The sequence below is a fragment of the Theropithecus gelada genome, chromosome 2 (assembly GCF_003255815.1).
Source record: "Theropithecus gelada isolate Dixy chromosome 2, Tgel_1.0, whole genome shotgun sequence".
NCBI classification, from domain to species: domain Eukaryota; kingdom Metazoa; phylum Chordata; class Mammalia; order Primates; family Cercopithecidae; genus Theropithecus; species Theropithecus gelada.
The window spans coordinates 93,250,660-93,278,350 of NC_037669.1; the positions used below are offsets into that span (position 1 = coordinate 93,250,660).

The window sequence follows — 27,691 nt, forward strand, 5'->3', positions numbered from 1 at the left end:
ATAATTACAGAGTAGGTATAAGCCCTAGTATAGTACTTATTTCTTATGAAACTCCAGGTATAGGCAGTACCTGGTTTTGATGGTGGTCAGCACTAAATGAGATGATGTATGTTAAGGGGCTTCTTGTATTATAGAACACTGTATAAGTTAGTGTGTGGTGAGAATTTCAGATGCATTGATTCTGCTGTCTTTCTGCCAAGGAGTTTTATTATAGAAGACTACAAAAAGCTAACACAAAAGGTAGCTTAAGGTAGCTTAAAATTTGATCATCTTATTTACAATGATTCACACCCTTTGACCTTTTCTGGTCCAAACAACCTGTTATTACAAGTTGGTAGCAAAAGACTTTCTTCAGAGCAGTGTGGCATTGTTTCTTGTATGTCCCAGGAGCAACACTTCATTGTTTTTTGCTTATAGAAACTGTCTGTTTAATTTTCAATGTCATTCCAATGTCATTGAAAGCTAGACAATTGGAGACTTTCTATGAACAATAAAAAGAAAAAAAAGTTTTTTATTTTCTTATGATAAAGTAAAATCTAAGTAAATGAATAGGGAATTAGTCAAAACAGAAACCTTGGTGTTTGAAACAAAAAAATTGTTTTACACATTTATGTCCAAATATATATTTAAAAAATTTAAAAATGTTATGGGTATATCTTTAAGATTGTGCCATCTTGGAAGTCAGTCTGTTTATTAAAGTGACAAAAGTTTAAATTATTGATTTCTTCATTTTATCTTTTAGAGTTATGCCCAGCCAAGTCTTCAGTATATCCAGGGGCAACAGATTTTCACAGCTCATCCACAAGGAGTAGTGGTACAGCCAGCCGCAGCAGTGACTACAATAGTTGCACCAGGGCAGCCTCAGCCCTTGCAGCCAGTAAGAAATATTTCCAGTTGTTAAAACTCATTGACTGTCTACTTTGTCTTTAGAAGGTTTTCTTTTTGGTTTGGTTTGGTTTCGGGTTTTATTTTTGGGTTCTTTTTCACATGTTCTTTGTTTGTTTGTTTATAAATAAAATTTTTTTTTATTTTGTTTGTTTATTTACTTACTTATTTTGAGACAGAGTCTCGCTCTGTCACCCAGGCTGGAGTTCAGTGGCACAATCTTGGCTCACTGCAGCCTCCATCTCCTGGGTTAAAGCGTTTCTCCTGCCTCAGCCACTTGAGTAGCTGGGATTACAGGTGCGCGCCACCACGCTCGGCTAATTTTGTATTTTTGGTAGAGACAGAGTTTCCAGTGTTGACCAGGCTGGTCTTGAACTCCTGATCTCAGGTGATCCACCCACCTCGGCTTCCCAAAGTGCTGGGATTATAGGCATGAGCCACCACACCCGGCCCGTTTTTAAATTTGGATAGCCACCAAATTCACCTGTGCACCCTGAGGGCATGAACTCAACCATTTTGTAAAAAAAAAAAAATTTTTTTAATTCTGTGGAATATATAGTTCTGTTAATATATATTTTGCTCTGCACCTGTAGTCCCAGCTACTCAGGAGGCTGAGACAGGAGAATGGCGTGAACGTGGGAGGTGGAGCTTGCAGTGAGCTGAGATCGCACCACTATACTCCAGCCTGGGCGACAGAGTGAGACTGTGTCTCAAAAAAAAAAAAAAAAAAAGCTCCTAGGATCCTTTTTATTTGTTGTTTACCCTGACCTTGTATTTTTATATTTTGCTATGAATTTTTGAAGTAATAATTTTCTTTTTTTGTTGTTGTTGTTTACTCTGTCGCCTAGGCTGGAGTGCAGTGACACGATCTTGGCTCACTGCAACCTCCGCTTCCTGGGTTTGAGTGAGTCTCCTGCCTCAGCCTCCTGAGTAGCTGGAACTACAGGTGTGCATCACTGCGCCCAGCTAATTTTTTTTTTTTTTTTTTTAAGAGACGGAGTCTTGCTCTGTCGCCCAGGCTGGAGTGCAGTGGCACGATCTCGGCTCACTGCAAGCGCTGCCTCCTGGGTTCACACCATTCTCCGGCCTCAGCCTCCCGAGTAGCTGGGACTACAGGTGCCTGTCACCACGCCCGGCTAATTTTTGTATTTTTAGTAGAGACGGGGTTTCACTGTGTTAGCCAGGATGGTCTCAATCTCCTGACCTCATGATCTGCCCACCTTGGCCTCCCAAAGTTCTGGGATTACAGGCGTGAGTCACTGCGCCCCGACCTTAATATTTGTATTTTTAGATACGGGGTTTTACCATGTTGGCCGGGCTGGTCTCAAACTCCTGACCTCATGATCCTCCCGCTTAGGCCTCCCAAAAAGTGTTGGGATCACAGGCGTGAGCCATCGCACCTGGCCGAAGTAATAATTTTCTAGACCAGCTATCTATTAGTATTTACCACTTACAGGTTGAGTATCCCTTATCTGAGCTTCAGGGGACCAGAAGTATTTCACATTTCAGAATTTTATGGATTCTGGAATATCTGCATTATAATTATCGCTTGAGCATCCCTAATTTGAAAATCTGTAACTTGAAATGTTCCAATAAGCATTTCCTTTGAACATGGCCTTTGAGTGTCATGTCAGCACTCAAGATGTTTTGTATTTTTGTATTAGGGCTGCTTAACCTGTACTAGAATATGATACTGTACCAGTCACCATGGACTAGGCATGTAGAATTGTGTGATATACTTCACTATACATGTTGTACAATGTTTTTTAAAAAAATTTTATACAATGTTTAATATTAAGATAAGCTTTTGGTATTCTGCAACATATGTAGGAGGATATGGTGAAATCTCAAAGTGGTGTTGTTGTTTTCGGATAAAGTGGAAAATAAGAGGTTGGCATGGGAAACAATTGAAAAACTAAACAGAATAGCATGGTCAAATCAGCACTTTAGAACACTGACAGTTCTGGAGAAAGCTCTCATAGCAATCTAGCAATTGATGGTGGCTTTAGACAGGATTAGTGAAGATGGACTAAAAATACTGTATGTGAAACAACAGGACAATAAGATAATGCGTACTTAGAGCAGATGTTTGAGTAGTTGTTATGAGTTGAGCCCTTCTAGGCTTTTTTTTTTTTTTGAGATGGAGTCTTGCTTTGTTGCCCAGGAGGAAGTGCAGTGGTTTGATCTCAGCTCACTGCAACCTCCGCCTCCCAGGTTCAGGCAATTCTCCTGCCTCAGCCTCCTGAATAGCTGGGATTACAAGTGCACACCACTACACCCAGCTAATATTTTTGTATTTTTAGTAGAGACAGGGTTTCACCATGTTGGCCAGGATAGTCTCAAACTCCTGACCGCATGAGCCACTGTGCTCGGCTGACTAGGCATTTTTAATACAAACATAAATAAGTTTCCATTTGTATTCTTAAAGCTGATCTTTCAAATAAGAGAGAGATGATGGTCACAAGAGAAAATGATGACTACACTAAAAATAGAGTTTTGTGTTGGGAATAAGTACTAAATGGTTTGGAATATATATTTTTTTCTTTTTTGCCTTAAACTATTAAGATATAAATGGTTTCGAATATTAAGTGACACAGAAGCTTGGGGAAAAGAGGTCACTTTATAAGCTAAAGGATGGGGTAATGGAGGAATTGAAACGTAAGCTGGGCCAAAAAACCCCAGCTAGGTGAAATAAGAGTAAAGAAGAGTATACACAAAGCAAGAATGCTCAAAGACCCATATTTGCTTAAAAAGTGAACACATTTTATCTGAGCCTGGGATCTTCAGGTTCCTCTTTAACTATGCAAGTAAAGGTAAAGCTGAAAAAAGTATTCTTCATTAATAGGCTTGAAAGAAGGAACGAGTATATATTCTTGTGATTGCTAGTCTGCTAGGGCTGCCGTAGCAAAATACCACAGAGTGAGTGGATTAAATAACAGAAATTTTCTCACAGTTCTTGAGGCTGGAAGTCCAAGATCAAGGTGTCAGCAGTGTTGGTTTCTCCTGAGGCCTATCTCCTTGGCTTGCAAATGGCTACCTTCTTGCTGTATATGGCTTTTCTCTGCGAGTGTCCTCTGGTGTCACTTCTCTTCTTTTTTTTTTTTTTCTTTTTTTTTTTTAAGACGGAGTCTCGCTCTGTCACCCAGGCTGGAGTGCAGTGGCGCGATCTCTGCTCACTGCAAGCTCCGCCTCCTGGGTTCACCCCATTCTCCTGCCTCAGCCTCCTGAGTAGCTGGGACTACAGGCGCCCACCACCACGCCCGGCTAATTTTTTTTTGTATTTTTAGTAGAGACGGGGTTTCACTGTGTTAGCCAGGATGGTCTCGATCTCCTGACCTCGTGATCCGCCCACCTCGGCCTCCCAAAGTGCTGGGATTACAGGCGTGAGCCACCGCGCCCGGCCGACTTCTCTTCTAATAAGGACACCATCCTATTAGATAAAGTCCTCACTCTTATGACTTCATTAATCTTAATTAGCTCTTTACAGGCCCTGTGTCCCAATAACAGTCACAGCAGGGTTAGGGCTTCAACATACATGTTTTGAGGAAACAAAAATCAGTCCATAAGTGATTTTGAGGTTTTTATGTTTTTCAGAATGTGGCACTAATATTTTATAGTGTTGAGGTTTCAAGTACAGAAAAAATATAATGGATAAATGTTAACATTCTGTCATATTTGCTTCTCAGGGGTTTTTTTGGTTTTTCTTTTTTTTTTTTTTCCAGATAAAGATATTTCTGGAGCCCATTTAGTTAATTGGCATCCTGCAGTTCATGTGCCTTAGAATTGGTGTTTTAAAGCTGAAAAATGCTGCTCTATATGATAAACTGCTGGCTGTTTTTTAATATGGTATTTTGGATGGTAAACTTAGAGCCAACTGTCAATTTTCTGATAACTCTGTAAAACTCTTTATATATACTGTCCCTTATTTCCTAGATTGTACCTTTCCTTTATCCTTTTTTTAAGAGGAGGTAGATGTACATTTTTGCATATTTAAGTGGACTATTTTGTCCTATTCAGCCAGATTAAGAGAGATATCACTGATCAAAAATGTGTGTGTTTTCTTTGTAGTCTGAAATGGTTGTGACAAATAATCTCTTGGATCTGCCGCCCCCCTCTCCACCCAAACCAAAAACCATTGTCTTACCTCCCAACTGGAAGACAGCCCGAGATCCAGAAGGGAAGATTTATTACTACCATGTGATCACAAGGTAAGAAGAGCTGTATGGGCATTCCCATGTCTGCTTTTACTTGATCAAAGAAGTTGCCACTATAAGGAGAGTTTTACAGTTGTAAACTTCTTGTCATTAGCTGTTCACTGCACTTGAAGGCGCTGGATTTCCAGAATTACATCTTAAATGTATTTTAGACCTTAGACTTTGGTTCTTTTTTTATTTTAGTGTATTTTTATTTTATTTATTTTGTCACGCAGGCTGGAGTACAGTGGTGTGATCTCGACTCACTGCAACCTCTGCCTCCCGTGGTCAAGTGATTCTCATGCCTCAGCCTCCTCCAGTAGCTGGGATTTCAGGCATGTACCACCATGCCTGGCTAATTTTTGTGTTTTTAGTGGAGATGGGATTTCACCTTGTTGGTCAGGCTGGTCTCGAACTCCTGACCTCAGGTGATCCACCTGCCTTGGCCTCCCAAAGTGTTGGGATTGAGCCACCGCATCCGGCAGTTTTGGTGTATTTTTAATCCACAAGACTCTTGGAGAAAGCTAAGGAGATTTTTTAAATGTTTCTTCATCTAATATTGTAAAGTATCAGGGGTCACAGACATCTTTTCTGTAAAAGGCCAGAAAATAAATATTTTAGGTTTTGCCAGCCAAGCAGTCTGTATCATAGCTACTCAACTCTGCTGTTGAATTTTTTTTACTGACAGCACTCTTCTATTTCCAGATTAAATAGCTAGATTGTTTATCCTTGACACATATTATTTACGCTTCTTATAGAAAGCAAATATAGTAGAAAAGTACGAAAAAGGAAGTATAATTACTGGAGCTGCCACTACTCAGAGATAACTAATGTTTTTAAAATACCTTTTAGACAGATAGCTTTATGTAGGTATATGTACTTTGTGTGTGTGTGTGTGTGTATATATATATATACACTTATCTCTATACTCTTACGTAAATTGTTAAGATACATGTTTTTGTAGTCTGCTTTATTTACTAATCTATTTTATAGAGCTTTATCAATTAACATAGAACTATGGAGTTTTTTCTTTAAAAAGTGTTTTTTTTCTTTTTTTTGTAGAGACAGAGTCTTGCTTTGTTGCCCAGACTGATCTTCACGAACTCGTGGCTTCAAGCGATCCTCCCACCTAAGCCTCCCAAAATGCTGGGATGACAGGCGTGAGGCACCACACCCAGCTACAACTGTTAGTTTTAGTAATTGTTTATACTTTGTTGCAGGGCTGGCAAACTATGCCCACAGGCCACTTGTTTTGGCAAATAAAGTTTTATTGGAACACAACCATGCACATTTGCTTACAAATTGTCTACGGTTGCTTTCACACTACAATGACAGAGTAGTTGTGATAGAAACCATATGGCTCACAGGTCAAAATATTTATCATCTAATCATTTACAGAGAAAGTTTGCCAACCCCTGCTCTATTGTATAGCTATATCAAATTGTATTTAACTCACTCTGATTGATAGGTCTTCACTATTTTATATGTAACTATAACCCTGGACATCCTTAGGGACACTAATCTTACTACTTCTTCAAGAGGGTACCTAGAAGTGGAATTGTTGGGCAAAACAGGTACACGTTTTAAATTGAGAAATATTGTCAGCTTACCATTAAACAATAGTTTGTATCAATTTGGACTCTCACAAAAAAAAAGTGTATAAGTTCCTTTTAGTCACGTACAGCAGCTCATGCCTGTAATCCTGATGCTTTGGGAGGCTGGGGCAGGAGGATCGCTTGAGCCCAAGAGTTTGAGACCAGCTTGGGCACCATAGTGAAACCCCATCTCTACAAAAAATACAAAATTAGCTGGGCATGGTGGTGTGCACCTGTAGTCACAACTAGTTGGGAGACTGAGGCAAGATGATCACTTGAGGCAGGAGGTCAGATCTGTAGTGAGCCATGATTGTGCCACTGCATTCTGGGCTGGGTGACAGAGCAAGACCTTGTCTCAAAAAAAAAAAAAAAAAAAAATCCTTTTCCATCATGTCCTCTCTTTTAACCTTGCAAGTCTAACAGGTGGGAAATATTTTTATTTTCAGTTATTTTACTATTGAGATGGGATGTCTTCGTTGGATTGTTGGTCATTTGTATCTTTTGTGAGTTAATTTGTTTGGGACATCTACCCATTTTCTGTCCAGTGTTAGATTTCTTTATCAAGAGTATTGCATATGTTTTTGTTTCTGATGTCTTGTGACATAAAGAAGTTTAAAATTTTCATATATTTTCCCTATATGCTTTCTGCTTAGAAGGGCCTTCCTTATTTGCATTAAAATGCTTCTATAGGCTGGGTGCAGTGGCTCACGCCTGTAATCCCAGCACTCTGGGAGGCCAGGACGGGCAGATCACCTGATTTCAGGAGTTCAAGACCAACCTGGCCAACATGGTGAAACCCCGTCTCTACTCCAGATATAAAAATTAGTTGGGTGTGGTGGCAGGTGCCTGTAAATCCCTGCTACTTGGGAAGCTGAGAGGCAGGAGAATTACTTGAACCCTAGAGGCAGAGGTTGCAGTGAGCCAAGATTGCACCACTGTACTCCAGCCTGGGTGACAGAGTGAAACTCTGTCTCAAAAAACAAAAAGGCTTTTATAAAATGAGCCCTCATTATGTTGCTAATTGAATGTGTAATGATTTTAAAAACTATGTGTGGTTTAACCAGAACTTTTTTTTTTTTTTGAGGAAGAGTTTTCACTCTTGTTGCCCACACTGGAGTGCAGTGGCACAATCTAGGCTTGCTGCAACCTCTGCCTCCAGGGTTCAAGTAATTCTCCTGCCTCTCAGCTTCCTGAGTAGCAGGGATTATAGGTGCCTGCCACCACTCCCAACTAATTTTTTTTTTTTTTTTTGGTATTTTCAGTAGAGACAGCGTTTAACCATGTTGGCCAGGCTGGTCTCAAACTCCTGACCTCAGGTGATCCACCCGCCTCGTCAGGCTGGTTTCGAACTCCTGACCTCATGATCTGCACGCCTCAGCCTCCCAAAGTGCTGGGATTACAGGTGTGAGCCACCACGCCTGGCCAGAACTTTGTTTTTTAACACCAAAACAAGCTTCTTAATATTCTATCAATCTTCCAAAAATAAAAATCGTTTGGGCCGGACATGGTGGCTCACGCCTGTAATCCCAGCACTTTGGGAGGCTGAGGCGTGCAGATCATGAGGTCAGGAGTTCGAAATCAGCCTGACCAACATGGTGAAACCCTGCCTCTACTAAAAATACAAAAACTAGCCAGGCGTGGTGGCATGCGCCTGTAATCCTAGCTGCTCAGGAGGCTGATGCAGGAGAATCGCTTGAACCCAGGAGGCAGAGGTTGCAGTGAGCTGAGATCATGCCATTGCACTCCAGCCTGGGAGACAGAGTGAGACTCTATCTCAGAATCAAAAAAAAAAAAAAGTTTGTATTTCTTATTTATATGTGTACCTTTCCTGTCTTTTCTAGGTTTTCTTTATCTGGTAGCTAAGAACAGACATATATATATATATATTTGTTCAATTTCTATGATAACACCCTTAGCTGTTTGTGGTTCTTTTATTGTGATAGAAATGTTGAGCCTTTTAAAATAAATGAGTTCCATAGGTCAGAGGTAAGCCTATTTTTACAACTATATACATACATACACACACACACACACACACACACAGATTTATCTTAAGTGTCTTTAATGTTGTTATGTTGTTGACTAAAGATTGATGTGGTGGTAAAGCAGAAGACTATAGTGACAGATTTGTTAGATCCTTTGAGGCTTTTGACATTTTAAGTCACTGTCCTCATAACATTCTCTGTTACAGCTGGCTTCAGACTCCTGAACGTGAATATCCTTACTTGCACTTTTTATCCTACAGATCTTTTTTTAAAAAGAAAAATCTTTGCCTGCTTATTTTCAAAATGACTGTAAACATTTAATGAGTTAACATGGCTGAAACCTTCTTTTTGCAGTTGGTCGAGAATATTTTTAGCAGAGAGTACAGGTTTTTGTGTTTTTGTTTGTTTTTTAAGATGGAGTTTCACTCTTGTTGCCCAGGCTGGAGTGCAAAGGCACGATCTCGGCTCACTGCAACCTCTGCCTCCCAGGTTGAAGATATTCTACTGACTCAGCCTCCTGAGTAGCTGGGATTACAGGCGCCTGCCACCACGACTGGCTAATTTTTTGTATTTTTAGTAGAGATGGGGTTTCACCGTGTTGGCCAGGCTGGTCTCGAACTCCTGACCTCAGGTAATCCACCTGCCTCAGCCTCCCAAAGTGCTGGGAGTACAGGCATGAGCCACCATTCCTGGCCAAGGGTACAAGTTTTTAACCTGTACGTATTTTTCTTGTCAGTCATTAAACCAAAGGGGCAGAACTATTAAAAAGAAAACTCCTGAAGCAAGGGATAATTTTCTCACATGGTCAAGGATTGCGAGAGGTATTACATGATTTATTTTGCTCCAATTATATGCTAGGTAGTCACTGTTTACCTCTTCGTCTACACAGGGGTGACATAGGCAGGGACCTATTTCTTGTACATTTTAGGCTTTGCCGAGTCTTATTTGCATGACATTAAGAGTCAGGTGAGAGACAGGATGTTCGGATTTACTGCTCTTTTTGACATCCAGTCAGTGTTGCCACATCATTGCCCACAGAAATAGGGACAATGAGGAGGGGCACGTCTCTGTGCTGAAGTCATTGCTGTTAGGAAGATAGAAAAAGTTTGTCTCTAACTCATGGAGCTGACTTATTCTATGTCTTATTGTATGTTGTGTTTTATGTATGTATGAACAGTGATGTTCATGTCAGGATTCTGTTTCCTAGCCCTGACAGCATGGCTGTTTTTTCTCTTTCTAGGCAGACTCAGTGGGATCCTCCTACTTGGGAAAGTCCAGGAGATGATGCCAGCCTTGAGCATGAAGCTGAGATGGACCTGGGAACTCCAACATATGATGAAAACCCCATGAAGGTGAGTGTGGCTTACACATGTATTTCCTGATCATTTGGGAGTCTTTGTTCTGTCATTCTATAAGGCCAGCAGTCACATGGTCTTGGGATTCTTTTTTCCTTATTCTGAAAAATAAGTGAGTGACCATGCATGTATCAAGGTGTAGAGATGAAGTCAGGGGGAAAGAATGGTCTTTTTTAGACATTCAGAGACTCAAATGCATGCTAACTGCTTACTCTTTTGAGGGAGATATATGGCCAAATATGGCCAAGGGGTGTTTTGAACACCCCTTACTATGATTGCTTCAGGGCCTCTCTTGTTCTCTCTCTCTGCCTTTTTTTTTCTTTTTTTTAAATGAGACGGAGTCTCACTCTGTTGCCCAGGCTGGAGTGCAGTGGCACACTCTCAGCTCACTGTAACCTCTGCCTCCTGGGTTCAAGCAATTCTCCTGCCTTAACCTCCCGAGTAGCTGGGACTATGGATGTGCACTCCATGCCCGGCTAACATTTGTATTTTTAGTAGAGATGAGATTTCGTCATGTTGCCCAGGCTGGCCTTGTACTCCTGACCTCAAGCAATCTGGCTGTTTCAGCCTCCCAAAGTGTTGGGATTACAGGCATGAGCCACCACAGCTGACCATATGAAGTGTCTTGAATGAAATTAGATATCATATTTTTATGTTCTAAAACCTGAATAATATTTTTTTAATTTTGAAAATAATTAAGTACTTCACTGGTTAAATTATTGGGAATAGGTGGAAGAAGGAAGAGGGAAGACAAAGAGCTGGAGTGAGAAGGGATTAAAGTAGAAATGAATTCATTCTTCTGTTTATATTTTATTCACTTCTGGAGGAAATGTTTTTCTCTTTTCACATGTGTTTGGCATTTGTAAAAAGATACACACTTAAGTTCAATCCATGTGGAGTCTGCTAAATTTCAAATGAATCACATAAATCACGTAGCCACTTCACTCTAGCTGTTGTGCTGTCTTGTTTTCCTGAATCATTTAGGAATATACCCAAGCCTGCTAAGCACTTGCCATTTAAATTATATGTAAGCTTAAATACAAACAAAAATCACAACTCCCATTTCCAGACTTCTGTACTGTGTTAGTTACATCTTTTGAAAAATAAACAAAGGGATTAAGAAAAGATCTGGTGCAGCAATATAGCTGAGTTCTGGGGCCAAGTTTATAAAGCATGTTGGAGGCCTTACCCTTCTTGTAAGCCCAAGTTCATGGGCACCGTAACTATTAATCTTGATGCAGTCTTTTGGTCTAGTATATGCATATTAAATTAGGCCTTTCAAAACAAATGAGGAATGGGCATGAAGTTCACTGCTGCTTATTTAATGCTCAAGGAATTGCCTTTCTTATATGAAGACCTGTATTAGGAAATCCAGGTCGTCAAACTAGCCAAGCATAAAGTAGGAGCAGAGAAGTAGGAGCCAAGTAAAAGGGCAGCTTATGTGCCATGCTACATGATTAGACCTTCATTCTCTGGCTAGCTGGTGAGAAAGGGAAACCTTTAAAGTGATTTGAGCAGTGACATTTGCCTTTTACAAGGCTGTCTGCTGGAGATGGACTGGAGGGGTTGACTATAGAGCTGGCACCTTCGCAATGAGCTTATTGTAATAGTTAGGTCTACTCAGCACCCAACGGCACCAGGCACCACCTGTTAAAAACGCAGACTCTCACTCCCTTTCCCAGACCTGCTAGATCAGAATCTGAAGTGATACAAGGTCCCAAGGTAATTACACATTCAAGTCTAAATAATTGGCAGTATTGTTTGTGATTGACTGTAAGAGAAGTATGATCATAAAACTTTACTATATCCAACCACCCAGAGTGAGTGTATTTGTCAGGTTATGTTTGATCTTTACTCCTCTGTTACCATAGGTGCATGTGTGCCTGGAGAGTAGGCTGTTGGAAGTATTATATCCAAAAGGCAATGCCTGAATTACAATCCACTAGCTTGGAACTTTGGATCTCTAAATACACATTTTAAATCACACAGATCTGAACTTAATCTCACTCTTTTACATTTTGGTTATTTATCAGACATTTGAGTTCCTATTCCACACAAATGCCATGCCTAGACCTGGGCATACAAAAGGAGTATAAGGCAAGGTTATTGCTCCCAGGGGTCATAGGAAGGTAAGGTTTGAAAATGTACAGTATTATGTGGTTAAGTGCTAAACTGAGGGATTGATTTATTTTGTCGTTTGGTTTGCTTTGATTTGTTTTTAGAGGCAGGGTCTCCCTCACTCTGTAGCCCAGGCTGGAGTACAGTGGTGCAAGCATAGCTTACCGTAACCTCGAACTCCCGGGCTCAAGTAATCCTTTCGTCTCAGCCTCCTGAGTAGCCAGGACTATAGATGCGTGCCACCATGCCTGGCTAATTTTTAAAAATTTTTGTAGACAACAAACAAGGACTTTAGAGGCCTGCAAAAGAAAATATAGTCTATCCTAGGAAGGAAAAGAGCACTAAACTAAATCTAACACTTAATTCACAATTAATTCTGATATATTGATGTGTTCATGTTTGTTGGGGGAGGTATATGTATAAAAATGAAAGGGAACAGGAGATTATAAAGAGAAAACATTCCTCCTAATATAACTCTTAACTGCCTCGGGGGGTTATAGAGTAGTACTTCTAATGGAGATTCAAAGGTGTCAGCTTCACTCAGTTGTTAGAGAAGATTGGAGAGGCCCTTTTATTCTTTTCTGCCACTGTATGTATACATAAATAAATCCCTCCTGGGATTCAAATAATAATAATGAGAGTGCACAAAGAAGCTGCCAAATGTATTTCCTGTTGTGAACAAATAAAGGTAGAGATCTTCTCTCCCAAAAAGAATCATCATAGGCTAGGCACGGCAGCTCACTTTGGGAGGCCAAGGTGGCCCGATCACTTGAGACCAGGAGTTCAAGACTAGCCTAGCCAACATGGTGAAACCTTGTGGCTCACACCTGTATTCCCAGCACTTTGGGAGGCCCAGGCGGGTGGATCATCTGAGGTCAGGAGTTTGAGACCAGCCTGGCCCACATGGTGAAGCCCTGTCTCTACTAAAAATAGAAAAATTAGCTGGGCATGGTGGCACATGCCTGAGCACATAGTAATCCCAGCTGCTCGAAAGGCTGAGGCAAGAGAATTGCTTGAACCCCGGAGACGGGTTGCAGTGAGCCGAGATTGCACCACTGCACTCCAACCTGGGCAACATGACCAAGACTCTGTCTCAAAAAAAATAAAAAGAGAGAATATGATCAAACCACGACAGGGCTTATAACTTTAGTTACTTGAGTGCAAGTGTTAAGATTTGGTCTTGGTTTTCAGTCAGAAATTCACATACCGAATCAATCAGATTAATTTCTCTATACCCAAGAGCTGAGTTCTTAGGAGATACGCACATTCCCCTAGACTTCAGACCAGCCTCTTTCTAGATTACTTCTCCTTCAAGTCTGTCCCTGCCTACACTGGCAGTCCTGCACCACCTGCCTCCTCAGCATGGTACAAGTGGTTGCTTATAGCTCTGTCTTGCTTTTTCATCCTGGGAACATAGAAGTAACTCAACCAGAGGAAGTTATGAGGACTTTGTGAGAAAGTCCTTTAAAGCATTTGAGCTTTAAAGGATGAGGAATTTTTCAGTAAGCAAAGATAAGCTAAAAGGAAAGCTGGAGCAAAGGCAGGGAAGGAGGGGAATGTTTGGGATATGTTTGGGGAATAGCTCTGTTTACTTGTAGGAGGAACATAGGCATCATAAAACTTGTAATCCAGCATGAGGTTGGAAGGGCATTGTTGGGGATAGACCTTGGGAATTTGAAAATGTAAAAGAATATGAACCTTTGTATGGTGGGAAACCTTTGAATTTTTTTTAGTAAAATTTATCTCGAGGCTTATGTCTGTAGGCCCTAAAATTCAGAAATGATTCTGTAAATAAAGGAATTGACAAGTACTTGCGCAAAGCAATTCAGTCTTTAAGGATGGCTTTTTTTTTTTTCTCCCCCTCTCTGAGACAGTCTCATTCTGTCACCCAGGCTGGAGTGCAGTGGTGCGATCTCGGCTCATTGCAACCTCTGCCTCCCGGGTTCAAACAATTCTCATGCCTCAGCCTACTGAGTAACTGGGATTACAGGCACCTGCCCCCACACCTGGCTGATTTTTGTATTTGAAGTAGAGATGGGGTTTCACCATGTTGGCCAGGCTGGTCTTGAACTCCTGACTTCAGGTGATCCACTCGTCTTGGCCTCCCAAAGTGCTGGGATTACAGGTGTGAGCCACCCTGCCTGGCCAGGATGGTTATTTTATAACACCTTTTTGCTACTCATGACTCTGACAGTCCTCTGCCTTTTAATTGGTGTGTTAAACATAGCAGTAGGTTTGGACTTAAGATCTACCCTCTTGTTATTTGTTTTTATTTATTTATTTATTTTTGGAGACAGATTCTTGCTCTGTCACCCGGGCTGGAGTGCAGTGGCATGATCTTGGCTCACTACAATCTCTGTCTCCTGGGTTCAAGCAATTTTCCTGCCTCAGCCTCCTGAGTAGCTGGGATTACAGGCACCTGCCACCACGCCTGGCTAATTTTTGTATTTTTAGTAGAGACTGGGTTTCATGTTACCCAGGCTGGTCTCAAACTCCTGACCTCAGGCGATCCACCTGCCTCAGCCTCCCAAAGTGCCGGGATTATAGGTGTGAGCCACCGTGCCCAGCCTTATTATTTGTTTTTAAATTTTTATTTGTCTTTGCTTTCTTTTGGATTGATTTAGAATTTATTTCAGTATTCTGTGTTTCTTTGTTTTGTTTTTTTCCTACTGACTTAGCCATACCTCTTTATTTTATTTTTTATTTTTTTGAGCCATGGTCTCACTCTGTTTCCCAGGCTGGAGTGCGGTGGCACCATCAGGGCTCACTGTAGTCTCCACCTCCCAGGCCCACATGATCCTCCCGTCTTAGCCACCCAAGTAGCTAATTTTTGTACATTTTTGTAGAGACAGGGTCTCGTGGTGTTGGTGACCAGGCTGGTCTCAAACTTCTAGTGTCAAGCAATTTTCCTGTTGTGGCCTCCCAAAGTGCTGGGATTACAGGTATGAGCTACCACACCTGGCCTGCTTTACTTCTTGGTGGTTGTTTTAAGACAGTGGTTCTCAAAATGTTTGGTATGGGGACCTCTAGGGTTCCTAAGACCCTTTCAAGGGAGCCACAAAGTCAAAGCTGTTTTAATAATAATATGAAAACATTACATTCCTCTGTCACATTTGGTACATTCACAAATATGCCATGGAATTTTCCAGGGAGCACATGACATATTTTAATGCAGAAGGCAGTGAGACTTCAGCTATATTCTAAGTGAGTTGTTAAAAGTGATTTCCAAAATGTAAAACTGCCACTCTTAACTGAAGTGCTTTAGTTTTGGAAAACAGTTATTTTTCACAAAAAATTATATTATCGTTATATAATAGATTTGCTAATGTTATTTTAAAATAATGCTTGATTTTTTCTCAGTTTAACTTAATTTCTAATATGAAAAATTTTGATAGCTATAACCCATATGAATAAAAGCTCTTTGCAGTCCTCAGTGTTTTAAAAGTATAAAGGGATCTTGAGACCTACACATTTGAAAAACAGTATTGTAAGGTTTACAGTATGCATATTTATCTTATCACAATCTACCATTAAGTCCTGTATTTACCCACATATTTACCATTTCCAGCACTTCATTCTCTCATGTAGATTTGAATTTCCGTCTGGAATCGTTTTCCTTTAACCTAAAGAATTTCCTTTAACATTTCTAGTATTTCAGATCTACTGTTGATGCATTTTGTCAGCTTTTGTCTGAAGAAAGGTATTTATCTTGCCACTTTTTAAAAAGTAGTGTTTTTTTTTTGTTTTTTTTTTTGAGATGGAGTCTTGCTCTGTCGCCCAGGCTGGACTGCAGTGGCATGATCTCGGCTCACTGCAAGCTCCGCCTCCCGGGTTCACGCCATTCTCCTGCCTCAGCCTCCCAAGTAGCTGGGACTACTGGCGCCCACCACTATACCCGGCTAATTTTTTGTATTTTTTAGTAGAGACGGGGTTTCACTGTGTTAGCCAGGATGGTCTCGATCTCCTGACCTCGTGATCTGCCTGCCTTGGCCTCCCAGTGCTGGGATTACAGGCGTGAGCCACCGTGCCCGGCCATAGTCTTTATTTTTAAAGCAATTTTAGTTCTATTTTGGCATAGCAAAATTGAACAGGAAGTACGGAGAGTTTCCATATACCCCCTGCACATGCACAAGCTTCCCTTTCTGTCAACATCAAAGCACCAGAGTGGTACATTTGTTACAATTGATGAATCTACTATGACACATTATTACCACCCAAAGTCCATAATTTACATTAGGATTCATTCTTGGTATTGTACATTTGTGGGTTTTAACAAAGGTATTGTGTCATCTATATAGCATCATAGTAACATACAGAATAGTTTCACTGCCCTAAAAACCTTTTGAACCGCCTCTTATTCATCATGCCTTCTTTCCTCATCTCTCTTTCCCGGTTCCTGGCAACCACTGATCTCTTTACGGTCTTCATAGTTTTGCTTTTTCCAGTAGTTAGCTACAGTAGGTAGCCTTTTCAGATTGGCTTCATTCACTTAGCAATATGCATTGAGGCTTCTACCATGTCTTTTCATGGCCTGATAGCTCATTTCCTTTTAGCACTGAATGTCTGAGTGTACCGCAGTTTATTTATCATTCACTTACTGAAGGACATCTTGGTTGCTTCCAACTTTTGGCAATTATAAATAAAGCTATTAAAAACATCCATGTGCAGGTTTATTATGACAGATATTTTCAGTGGATATGGAATTCTAAATTTATATTTTTTTCCTTTCAACACTTAAAAGATGTTTCCATTTTTTAATAATAGTTTATAATAAAAATATAATTATCTTTTTCCCCCATATATCTTGATTTTGTCTTTTATAAACAGTTTTTAGTGGTTTATTATATACTTTGGTTTTGTTTTCTTTGTGTTTAATCTGCTTTGATTCTTGTACATTTTAGATTCATGATTGGTAGTTTTCATCAAATATGGAAATTTTTTCAAATATATCTTTTTATACTATTGTCCCTTTTCCTGGGACTCCAATTATATACATGTTGTTAAACCGCTTGATACTGTCTCACAGAGCACCACATCTCTGTCAAACTTTTTTTAGCTCTCTTCTCCCTGTGCTTCAGTTTGCATGGTTTCTGTTGCCCTCTTTTTAAAGTTCACTGATTTACCTTCTGCTGTATTGAATTAGCTAAGCTCATCCATTGATTCATTTTTAAATTTCAGTTATATTTTTCTGCTCTCAAATTTTAATTTGCTTATTTTTAATAGTTTTAATTACTTTTTTATTTTTAACAGTGCTCTCACTTCATTGTATTTTTCATTTTTCATTTTATTTTATTCTTTTTTTGAGACAGGGTCTCACTGTGTTGTCCAGGCTGGAGTTCGGTGGTGCGATATCGGCCCACTGCAACCTCCGCTTCCCAGGTTTAAGCGATTCTCCTGCCTCAGCCTCCCGAGTAGCTGGGATTACAGGCGCCTGCTACCAAGCCCAGCTAATTTTTGTATTTTTATGGGGTTTTGCCCTGTTGGCCAGGCTAGTCTCAATCTCCTGACCTCAATTGATCTGCCCATCTGGGCTTCCCAAAGTGCTGGGATTACAGGCGTGTGCCATTGCACCCGGCCATTTTTACTTAATTTAAATGTCCGCTTTTTGTACAAGTCCCAGAATAAAATGTTATTTTTAGGAATATGTTTAACTGAAAAACTGCATTTAAGTGTAGGCATTTAAGCAAACTAACTTTGCATGATAAAGCCCCTATCAAGTATCTCATACTTAAGCAGGTACCTCCAAATCATAGTTTGTAGCTTTATTGTAGCTTTTTTCAAAATACATTTTATACCATGTGTTCCCCCAGGAAATCCCTGGTATCTTCCTGTCAGGTTAAAGAGACAAGAAACACAATAGGACAGTGATTATATTTTTAAGTATTAGAGTGGTTAGAGTCCCAGGTATTCTATATGCAGACCACTATACTCATATTTGTGTTTTATTTTTTATTTTGTTTTGTTTTATATTTGTATGTTTTAATAAGTTTCTGGTCCAAAGGCTTACATTTTTATAGAAGCTACAGTTTTAGTTCCACGACCAGATAAAGACAGGGCAGCCCTGTGATCTACAAGATTGAAGGGTAGCTGGACGCAGTGGCTCACACCTCCATAATCCTAACACCTTGGGATGCCAAAGCAAAACTATTATAAAAATTTTTTAAAAAATTAGCCAGGCATTTTGGTGCACACGCGTAGTCCCAGCTGTTTGGGGGGCTGAGGTGGGAGAATCACCCAAGCCCCAGAGGTCGAGGCTACAGTGAGCCAAGATCATGCCACTGCATTCCAGCCTGGTGACAGAGTGAGACATTGTCTCCAAAAGAAAAATACAAATAAAAGTTTGGGGGAGTTTGATAGCTCAGGGTTAGAACCATTTCTTGGTGACACTGAGATGGTCGAGCTGGTCTACAACAAATCTATGTGAGGGGAAATTGGAAGTGTTGGCTCTCTTCATGGCCCCAAAGTCCTCTGCCCTGTGCACTGCAGTGTGGCCATACTCCTGCCCCGTGGTCAGGTAGGGCATGCTCAGCCAGTAGTGGTTCTCCAGATGACCAATCTACTGCCACCAGGAATGGTACTGTGGTTGGGGAGGGCAGTCAGGAACATGGTGCCACCTGTGCTTGTCTGTCCCTTTGGCCCAGTAGTTTTAATTTCTTCACTGTGTTCATGTTTTCTTTCATAACTGTGAAGATTTATAATAACTTTTAAATAATCGCCTGCTATTTTCAGTTGAACACTGGACATTGTGACTGTTACGTTGTTGAGTTTCAAAATTTTGTTACTTTCCATTAAAGAACGTTGAGTTTGTTCTGATAGTCAAGTTACTTGTGGATCACCTTGATATTTTAGAGGCTGTTCTTTTTTTTTTTTTTTTTTTTTTGAGACGGAGTCTCGCTCTGTAGCCCAGGCTGGAGTGCAGTGGCCGGATCTCAGCTCACTGCAAGCTCCGCCTCCCGGGTTCACACCATTCTCCGGCCTCAGCCTCCTGAGTAGCTGGGACTACAGGCGCCCGCCACCTCGTCCGGCTAGTTTTTTGTATTTCTTAGTAGAGACGGGGTTTCACTGTGTTAGCCAGGATGGTCTCGATCTTCTGACCTCGTGATCCACCCATCTCGGCCTCCCAAAGTGCTGGGATTACAGGCTTGAGCCACCGCGCCCAGCCTAGAGGCTGTTCTTAATCTTTGTTGGGTTGAGTGAAGAGTAATTTTTTCTGTAGGGTATCTCCTAAATCATCGCCTGTCTGAGATCTCCATTGAATGCCACAGGTTATCTAATGGAGATCTCTTCACTTTAGCTGGTGGAAGCTCACATGTTTCCCAGCCTTCTGTGAGCTCTGTGAATTGTTAGCTTACCTCATTTTGTCCCTTGTCTCAGGATCATAGTTTAGTGCTGCTTAATGTCCAGTGTGTGCAAACTGCCTTTTTCATGTATTTTGTCTAGTTTTCCAATTTTTAACTCTGAGAGGGCTAATTCATTTAACAGTTAATCTGTCATGACCAGAAGCACAAGTCTGGACAAGCTTTTTTTTTTTTTTTTTTTTTTTTTTTTTTTTTTTTTAAAGCATTCTGGCTAACATGGTGAAACCCTGACTCTACCAAAAAAAAAAAAAAAAAATACAAGCTGGGCGCAGTGGCTCAAGCCTGTAATCCCAGCACTTTGGGAGGCCAAGACGGGTGGATCACGAGGTCAGGAGATCAAGACCATCCTGGCTAACACGGTGAAACCCCATCTCTACTAAAAAAAAAAACAAAAAACTAGCCGGGCGTGGTGGCGGGCACCTGTAGTCCCAGCTACTTGGGAGGCTGAGGCAGGAGAATGGCGTGAACCCGGGAGGCGGAGCTTCCAGTGAGCTGAGAACCGGCCACTGCACTCTAGCCTGGGCGACAGAGTGAGACTCCGTCTCAAAAAAAAAAAAAAAAAAAAAAATTATCTGGGCGTGGCGATGGCCACCTGTAGTTCCAGGTACTTGGAAGGCTGAGGCAGGAGAATGACGTGAACCAGGGAGGCAGAGGTTGCAGTGAGCCAAGATCATGCCATTGCACTCCAGCCTGGGCAACAAGAGCGAGACTGTCTCAAAAAAAAAAAAAAAAAAAAAAAAAAACACACACACCAGCAGCAGCAGCAATATTGACATAATAAACCTAGTATAAAATCTAGTTGCTTTAGATTTACAATTTAATAGCTTTTAGTAAATTTACCAAATTATGCAGCCATTACCATAATCTGGTTTTAGAACATTTTCCTCTTCCCAGTAAGACCTCTCATACCCATTTGCAGTTACTTCCTAGCCCAGGCACTAATCTATTTTTTTTTTTTTTTTGTGAGATGGAGTCTCGCTCTATCTCAAAATGAGACTAAACATTGTGAGACTGTTCCTTTTCTCTTTTCTGTCCATTGTTGTTCCCTTCATTGTCTTGTACTCACCATCAAGATAAGTGTAAAGTGGTGGTAAGTGTAAAGTGTAAAATCAAATCTTCCCTTGAGCACCTCTGACCTGAATTACTACTACTTGCACAATTGAAGCAGCAGTAAATAAACTGGCTTTTAATTAACAGTCATAAGGTATAGTAGATCTCCTCTAACTATGTTACGTTAAAATAGTAGTTTTAGAGTATTTGTTGCATTGAGGGAGTTGCAGAGAAGTGGCATCAAGAGCCAATGTATTTTTCAAACAGGGTCTTGCTCTGTCGCCCAGGCTGGAGTGCAGTGGTGTGATCTCGTCTCAATGCAGCCTTTGCCTCCTGGGTTCAAGCATTTCGCATGCCTTAGCCTCTCAGTTAGCTGGGATTACAGGCGTGCACCACCAGGCCCAGCTAATTTGTTTGTTTGTTTTTTTGAGAAGGAGTTTCACTCTGTCACCCAGGCTGGAGTGCCATGGCGCAATCTCGGCTCACTGCAACCTCTGCCTCCCAGGTTCAAGCAATTCTGCTGCCTCAGCCTCCCGAGTAGCTGGGATTACAGGCACCCGCCATCATGACCTGGCTAATTTTTTGTATTTTTATTAGAGACAGAGTTTCACCGTGTTAGCCAGGCTGGTCTTGGTCTTCTGACCTCGTGATCCGTGTACCTCAGCCTCCCAAAGTGCTGGGATTATAGGCGTGAGTCATCACGCCTGGCCCTTTTGTATTTTTAGTAGAGATGGGGTTTTGCTTTTTTGGCCAGGCTGATGTTGAACTCCTGATCTCACGTGATCTGCTCGCCTTGGCCTCCCAAAGTGCTGGGATTATAGGCCTGAGCCACCACGTCTAGCCTATATAAAATTTGTTTAAGAAATAAATAATGTTGAAAATTTCCCATCTTGAGAGAGGGACATAGGCATCCAGATTCCTGAAGCCTAAAGGATCCCAAGTAAAATCAACCAAAAGAAGAATACCTTGAGACACATTACAGTTGTCACACTGTATCCATAGGGGATTGATTTCAAGACATCCCATCATGGATGCCAAAGTCTAAGGATGCTCAAGTCCCTTATAAAAGGGCATAGTGTTTGTATGTCACCTACACACGTCCTCCCATATGCTGTAAATCACCTCTGTGTTGCGTATAATACCCAATACAATGTAAATGCTATGTAAATAATGGTTATACTGTATTGGGGTTTTTTATAATCAGTTCTTGTTTGTATTATTTTTATTGTATTTTTAAAATATTTTCTATCCATGGCTGCCCTATGGATGCAGAACATCAATTGTACTAAGTTTTTACTATTTTCAAAGATCTTAACCTTTTAAAAAGTAACATGCACAGGTTCATGTGCTGCAGAGCTTAGGTTGAATTGTGTGTATAGTGTTTATGATGACTCAGCTTCTTCTCCTGCTTCTGGATTCATGCTGCCACAAAAGATGTAGTTCCTCAGTGGATGATTTACGTTTTATGTTCTAAACAGATTTTTTTTTTTTTTTTTTTTTGAGATGGAGTGTCACTCTGTCACCCAGGCTGGAGTGCAGTGGCCTGATCTTGGCTCACTACAGACTCTGCCTCCCAGGTTAAAGCGATTCTCCTGCCGCAGCCTCCTGAGTAGCTGGGATTACAGGTGCCCACCACCGCACCTGGCTAACTTTTGTATTTTTTAGTAGAGATGGGGTTTCATCATCTTGGCCAGGCTGGTCTTGAACTCCTGACCGCATGAGCCGCTGCGCCCGGCCCTCTAAACAGTAATTAAATACAGGGAGAGAGAAGCATTAGCTGAGTATGTCCTGCTCTGCCTTTGTCAGGACTCATTTCTGCAACTTAAGCCATACCCTCTTGGTTCCAAGTCACATGGGCTTTGTGACATAGTCATGTCAATATTTATAATAAAGGATGATTCTATTGTGTTACACAGCCTGTGTATGGTTGGTTACCAGAACTGCCCAATAAGCTTAAGGCCATTGCCAACTAATCCAGAAGGGCTCAAGCTTCACCTTGGGTAATATAAAGGTACTCAGGCCTGCCTTGTCATAATCAGAACAGATTTCCTAGGAATCCAGATGTGCCACAGATGAAGGCTGACAGCAGGGTCATCTTCTAAAGGCAGTAAGCTCTGGCTTTCTACCAGGCCCTTTGCCTGCTCATTTCATTGTGTACTCGTAACTGTCCACTGCCTCACATAGATTTCCACCAGAAACTTTAATTGCCTGATACTCTGTATAAGCCAAAATAGAGAAAAGGCAAACTGATTATTGTTTATTGCTGAGGATCTGGAAGCACTTCGCTTTTTTATGTATCAAAGCCCCCACCCTGTTCTCTGGTGGTTTCCTTAAAAGTTCTTTTTTTCTTTTTGGAGACAGCGTTTTGCTTTGTTGCCCAGGCTGGAGTGCAGTAGCATGATCACAGCTCACTGCAGCCTCAACCTCCTAGGCTGACACAATTCTCCAACCTCAACCTCCCAAGTAACTGGGACCACAGGCACAGCCACCATGCCCAGCTAATTTTTAAATTTTTTTATGGAGACGCTGGTCTTGAATTCCTGGGCTCAAGCGATCTCCGCATCTTGGCCTCCCAAAGTGCTGGGATTACAGGCATGAGTCACTGCGCCCCACCTGCTAATTTTTTTTTCTTTTTTTGGAGACAGAGTGTTGCTCTGTCTCCATTTTGGCCAGGATGGTCTTGATCTCTTGACCTCGTGATCCACCTGCCTCGGCCTCCCAAAGTGCTAGGATTACAGGCGTGAGCCACCGCGCCCAGCCTTACCTGCTAAATTTTTAAATGGGACTTTTTTGGAGTGGGGGGTCCTAAGGTTGTTTATGTCAATAACAAGTGCTATCCTCAACTCTGACTCTGGTTACTTTGCTTGGCCTTGGATTTGAGTAAATGTTAGTCAGTTTCTGAAATTATTTCCCGTGCCATTTGCAAACCACAGACCATGAAGAGAGGGTTTCGTGAATTTCAGTACTCTCAAGAGTATTTCATTTTGGTTCATGATTTCCATGATGTAAGTCTGGAGACCCCTCATTTTATTTCCTTTCTCGATCCCAATTGCTCGGCACTCAGGAGGACCAAGAAGGCTCCTAGACAGAGCTCAGTGGATTGTATTCTATAACTGTTTTTAAAGGCCACCCCACTGCCAACCTCACCAAGTCAGGGATTAAATTATAAATCTATTAACAATGCTTTGGGTTCATTTAGCTTTGTGAATGCATACCCTATCCAGAGTGAAACAGGACATTTCTATTTACATAGTACCCTCACTTAGAGCCTGGCCTCTTCCATAAGACCCAGATCTTTGAGATAGCTGTCAGACCTGCAGAGGCTTTCTGTACTCATTTCTGTTGCTGCTCACCTCTGAGAGCTACAAGAGAACAGCTGGGGATGTGTTGAAGTTTCAAATAATTATTGATCCCTTACTACCTAAGGTCTTACTGTGGAGCATACTCATACCCTGTACAACTGGGAAAAAAATAAAATAAAATCCCAAAGCAAAACACTTGAAAATAGACTTAACTTATATTAATAGTATTATTTTTGCTTAATTTTGTTTTCTTAAAAAGACAAATTGGATCTTTATGTTCGTTTTACTCTACCCCCTAATCTCCCCATACAGCTACATGAAGAAATTGGAAAAATGGAAAATACGTAAAGCTTTTATGACACAGCAGAGAAAGCTGATTTGTAACAACCTAAAGCCAAGGGAGTGCCACCTTTCTCTGGAGCTAGTCCAGCTGCTTTAGAACCAGAGCCTTCATATTGTTTATGGAAATGAAAGAAACAGAACCAGGAGATGGGTGGGGAGCAGGAAAATTATTCTGCCCTGTGCCCCTAACAAAAAAGCGTGAAGTACCTATAATATCAACTCTAGCTTCTAGATCCATTATGAAGTAACTTATATTTGGAGGGGAATACTCATAATTATTATTTTCAATGGAAAAGCACATTTACTGGGAAGGGGCCTGATGGCTAGGGGTGGGCAAAGGTTTGGGGAGATGGCCTGCATGACAGGTACTCTGAATAGCAGAGCTTCCAACTCATCACCTCCTGGTGCAGTACCTAGTTAGAGGGAAGTTGGAAGCCTCCCTCTAGCAGTGCTGGAAGGAATGTTCCTGGGTTTGTCATTATCTTGCCAGCTGGGGACACAGAGTATCTTCTGTGTCATTGTCTACTTATCTGTTCACTGGCTTTGATGACCCTCATCACCTGCCCCCTAATATTGTGATAATTCCTTAATCTTTCTGTTCCTAAACTGAAGGTACCAACCTGCAAGGAGCCTCTCTTGCATCCTCAGACTGTCTTCTACAGTCTAGCCAACTTCACCTTTGGAGGAAAGGTGATGAGTATTTAAGAGTCTTCAGAACAGAGTGTTTTGCCTCTATCCTGGAATCCTAGAATGTCAGAGGTGGGAGAGATGGAGCTTGTTTTGTGCAGGCCTCGCTTGATAGTTCAGGGAGCTGAACCCAGAACAGGGTCATGAGTGACTCTGAAATGTGTGGCCATATCAAAGTTGTAGCTTTGACTTAGGGTAGAGAATTGGAACTTAACTTATAAGAAGGAGAACCAAACCATATAACAGGATTTGAAACATAATAGCCAGGTTGACTCCAGGCCTTGTACCTGAGTCAGGGCCTCTAAATGGATTCTAATACCAAGAATCAGGTATCCCTGCTAGGGGAAAGAAAGGAGGGTTCTGGGACAGTAGGGCGTCACTAAACTGACTTCTCATACCAGCACTGCTGTGTTTTCTCCTCCATTTTTAGACTTCGAAAAAGCCCAAGACAGCAGAAGCAGACACCTCCAGTGAACTAGCAAAGAAAAGCAAAGAAGTATTCAGAAAAGAGGTAAGGTTTGGTGGATGTAAGCACTAAGCACCTCAGGCTTAAATCTGAACCCTTTCCTTTCTTGTCCTAAGTATGTCGAATATCTCTCTTGCCCCAAGATAGGCAGGAACACAAGGTGTTCCTTGTGTGTGTGTGTGCCTTGCTGAAGTGCTGCTTTTCCCACTGAAAACTCCTCAGCCATCTTTTCTTGGCTTGACAGGAGCCAAGTCTCAGACCACATTTGCTTGTTTGACTGTTGGCCTTCTGTAGCATCTATGGCAAAAGAAAGCTGTATGTAGTGGTAGGCTGCCTTGTCTTTGGGTATTCCTCTTGCCTCTGTGATTTGACTTAGTTGTTATGTGAAAGAGGTGTGGCCTTTTTCAACTGGTTAAGCATTGACTCATTTCAACTGGTTACCCATTGACTCATTTTGTCCCCACAACAGCCCTTGAGGTAGGCAAGACAGATTGCCTTTCCTCTTATTCAGGTGAAAGAACTCAAGGTTCAGAGAAGGCAAGTTCTAGACAAAAGATTTGAACTCAGGCCTTCTGGCTCAAAGTCCACTTCTGTTTCTGTAATATCTCATTTGGTAGCTGCCTAATTTTCCAGGGCTTGGGAGAATGCTGCTCCTCTTTATGCTACCAGAAGTGTGTCTTACCAGCCTCAAGACGCTAAACTTGTCTGCCTCATAGCATCTAGATTCTAAACTCCAATCTTCATTCATTGAAGGGGCTTGTAGTGTTTTGGAAGAAACAGACCTGTAAATAAGTAACGGCAGCTGTGTGAAAATTTTGCCATATTAGGGCTGGGAGTCACAATCCGGGCTGTCAGGAAGGGCACTTGAATCAGGGGTAGGAATTGGCCAGATGGATCAGCAGGGGACCTAACTTATGTCAATAGAATGTAGAGAGGCAAGAGAGAGCATCTTCCCTTCCAGGGAGTTGTAAGTGGCCCGATGGGCTATAGCACAAGGTATGGGAGGGCTGTTGAAAATGAGGTGGAATGGTATTGTGCTTCTTCCTATAGGAACTATGTGTCTGTGGGTTGTCGGGAACCATTGCAGGATTTTAAGCAGGGGGTAATGAAATCCCTGTCTGTGTTTGAGGGGATAGACTGAAGGAAGAGAGTTTGGAGGCCAGGAAACCCCAGAAAAACCTTGAGTTAAAAGACTTATCCAGGGATAAAGTTCAGTTTCTTATGATCCCTTTGTGAACATATTGGTATTTCAGCTCATTCAACCAGCAGCTGTTTCTTTAGTGCCTACCCTTGTGATATATAGCCTTGTTCTTTGAACACCTGAAGGCTCACTGAATTTTAGTCATGGGTAGACCTTGTTCAGAGTGCTCTCTTATGAAATAGCTGTGACTGGCCTCTTTATTCTCTTTGTCCTCTGTGATCTTAGCACCACAAATACCTCTGAAGGTCCTATAGAGTGTTGGGGAGCACCTGGGTAGGACAGACCATACTTAGACAGCCCAGGGAGGACATAGTAAGTGGTGGAATGAAAATGATTCTGCCCAGGTTTTCCTTTGCTGGCTGTCATATCATGCTTGATCTGCTTCACATGCTGTGGTATGACCACTTAAAGAATCTGAGTACCCTTCAATGACAACATTCCTGTGGTTCCTGGGGTTGCTAAGCCTCACAGAAGCTCTGGAACACCTGCTGTGCCCTGCCTTGCCTCTAAGGCCCAGAGAACCTAGCTACTGTCTTTATGCTGAGGACACAAAATTCATTGGCTGAAACCTGGGGCTGCTGAAGGAGTCGACATTGAAGTCATGCTGTTGAGTCCCTCCAGCCTCCTTTAAGCCTTGCTTAGTCCATCCAGGGGAGCTCTTTCCCTCTCAGGCTGAGCCCGTATCCTTTTTTCAGATCTTACTGGCTTACTAGTATTCCACTGTCCAAACCAGCCAACCTGAGGGAGAAAGGATTGGCTGGCTTTACTCACTACCTTTTCTAGTTATTTCCTCAGTACAACCCCTCGCCCTCTCTGGACTGTTGAGCAATGTGTTCTTTTTTCTTTGCCTGCAGATGTCCCAGTTCATCGTCCAGTGCCTGAACCCTTACCGGAAACCTGACTGCAAAGTGGGAAGAATTACCACAACTGAAGACTTTAAACATCTGGCTCGCAAGGTACTCCCCTTGCTTTTGGCACCAGGCAACGTTCTGGGCAAACTGTGTACTTTCTAAGAAGCCCTTTTCATCATAGAAAGTTTTTTTTTTTTTTCTTGTCAGATGTCAGGGCTGGGGACCCAGGAACGGGGAGGGAAGGTTTGGGGAGGGATGCACACCCTTACATGAGAGCAGTAGTTCTCTAAGAAATTTTCAGAG

At 41.6% G+C, this 27,691-nt stretch overlaps 1 protein-coding gene across 3 annotated transcripts in view; it reads left to right on the top strand.

Annotated features, from left to right (window-relative positions):
- SETD2 (SET domain containing 2) overlaps positions 1–27,691 on the top strand; it is a 150,587-nt gene that overhangs the window by 121,889 nt on the left and 1,007 nt on the right. For all 3 annotated transcript variants that reach the window (XR_003118090.1, XM_025375621.1, XM_025375622.1), the window contains 5 exons: positions 743–877; positions 4,954–5,093; positions 9,899–10,010; positions 25,301–25,381; positions 27,392–27,493. Coding sequence is in view for 2 of the 3 variants with exons in the window: in XM_025375621.1 (XP_025231406.1) it covers positions 743–877; positions 4,954–5,093; positions 9,899–10,010; positions 25,301–25,381; positions 27,392–27,493 (570 nt within the window). In the remaining variant the exon portion in view is untranslated. The remainder of the gene's footprint in view (positions 1–742; positions 878–4,953; positions 5,094–9,898; positions 10,011–25,300; positions 25,382–27,391; positions 27,494–27,691) is intronic.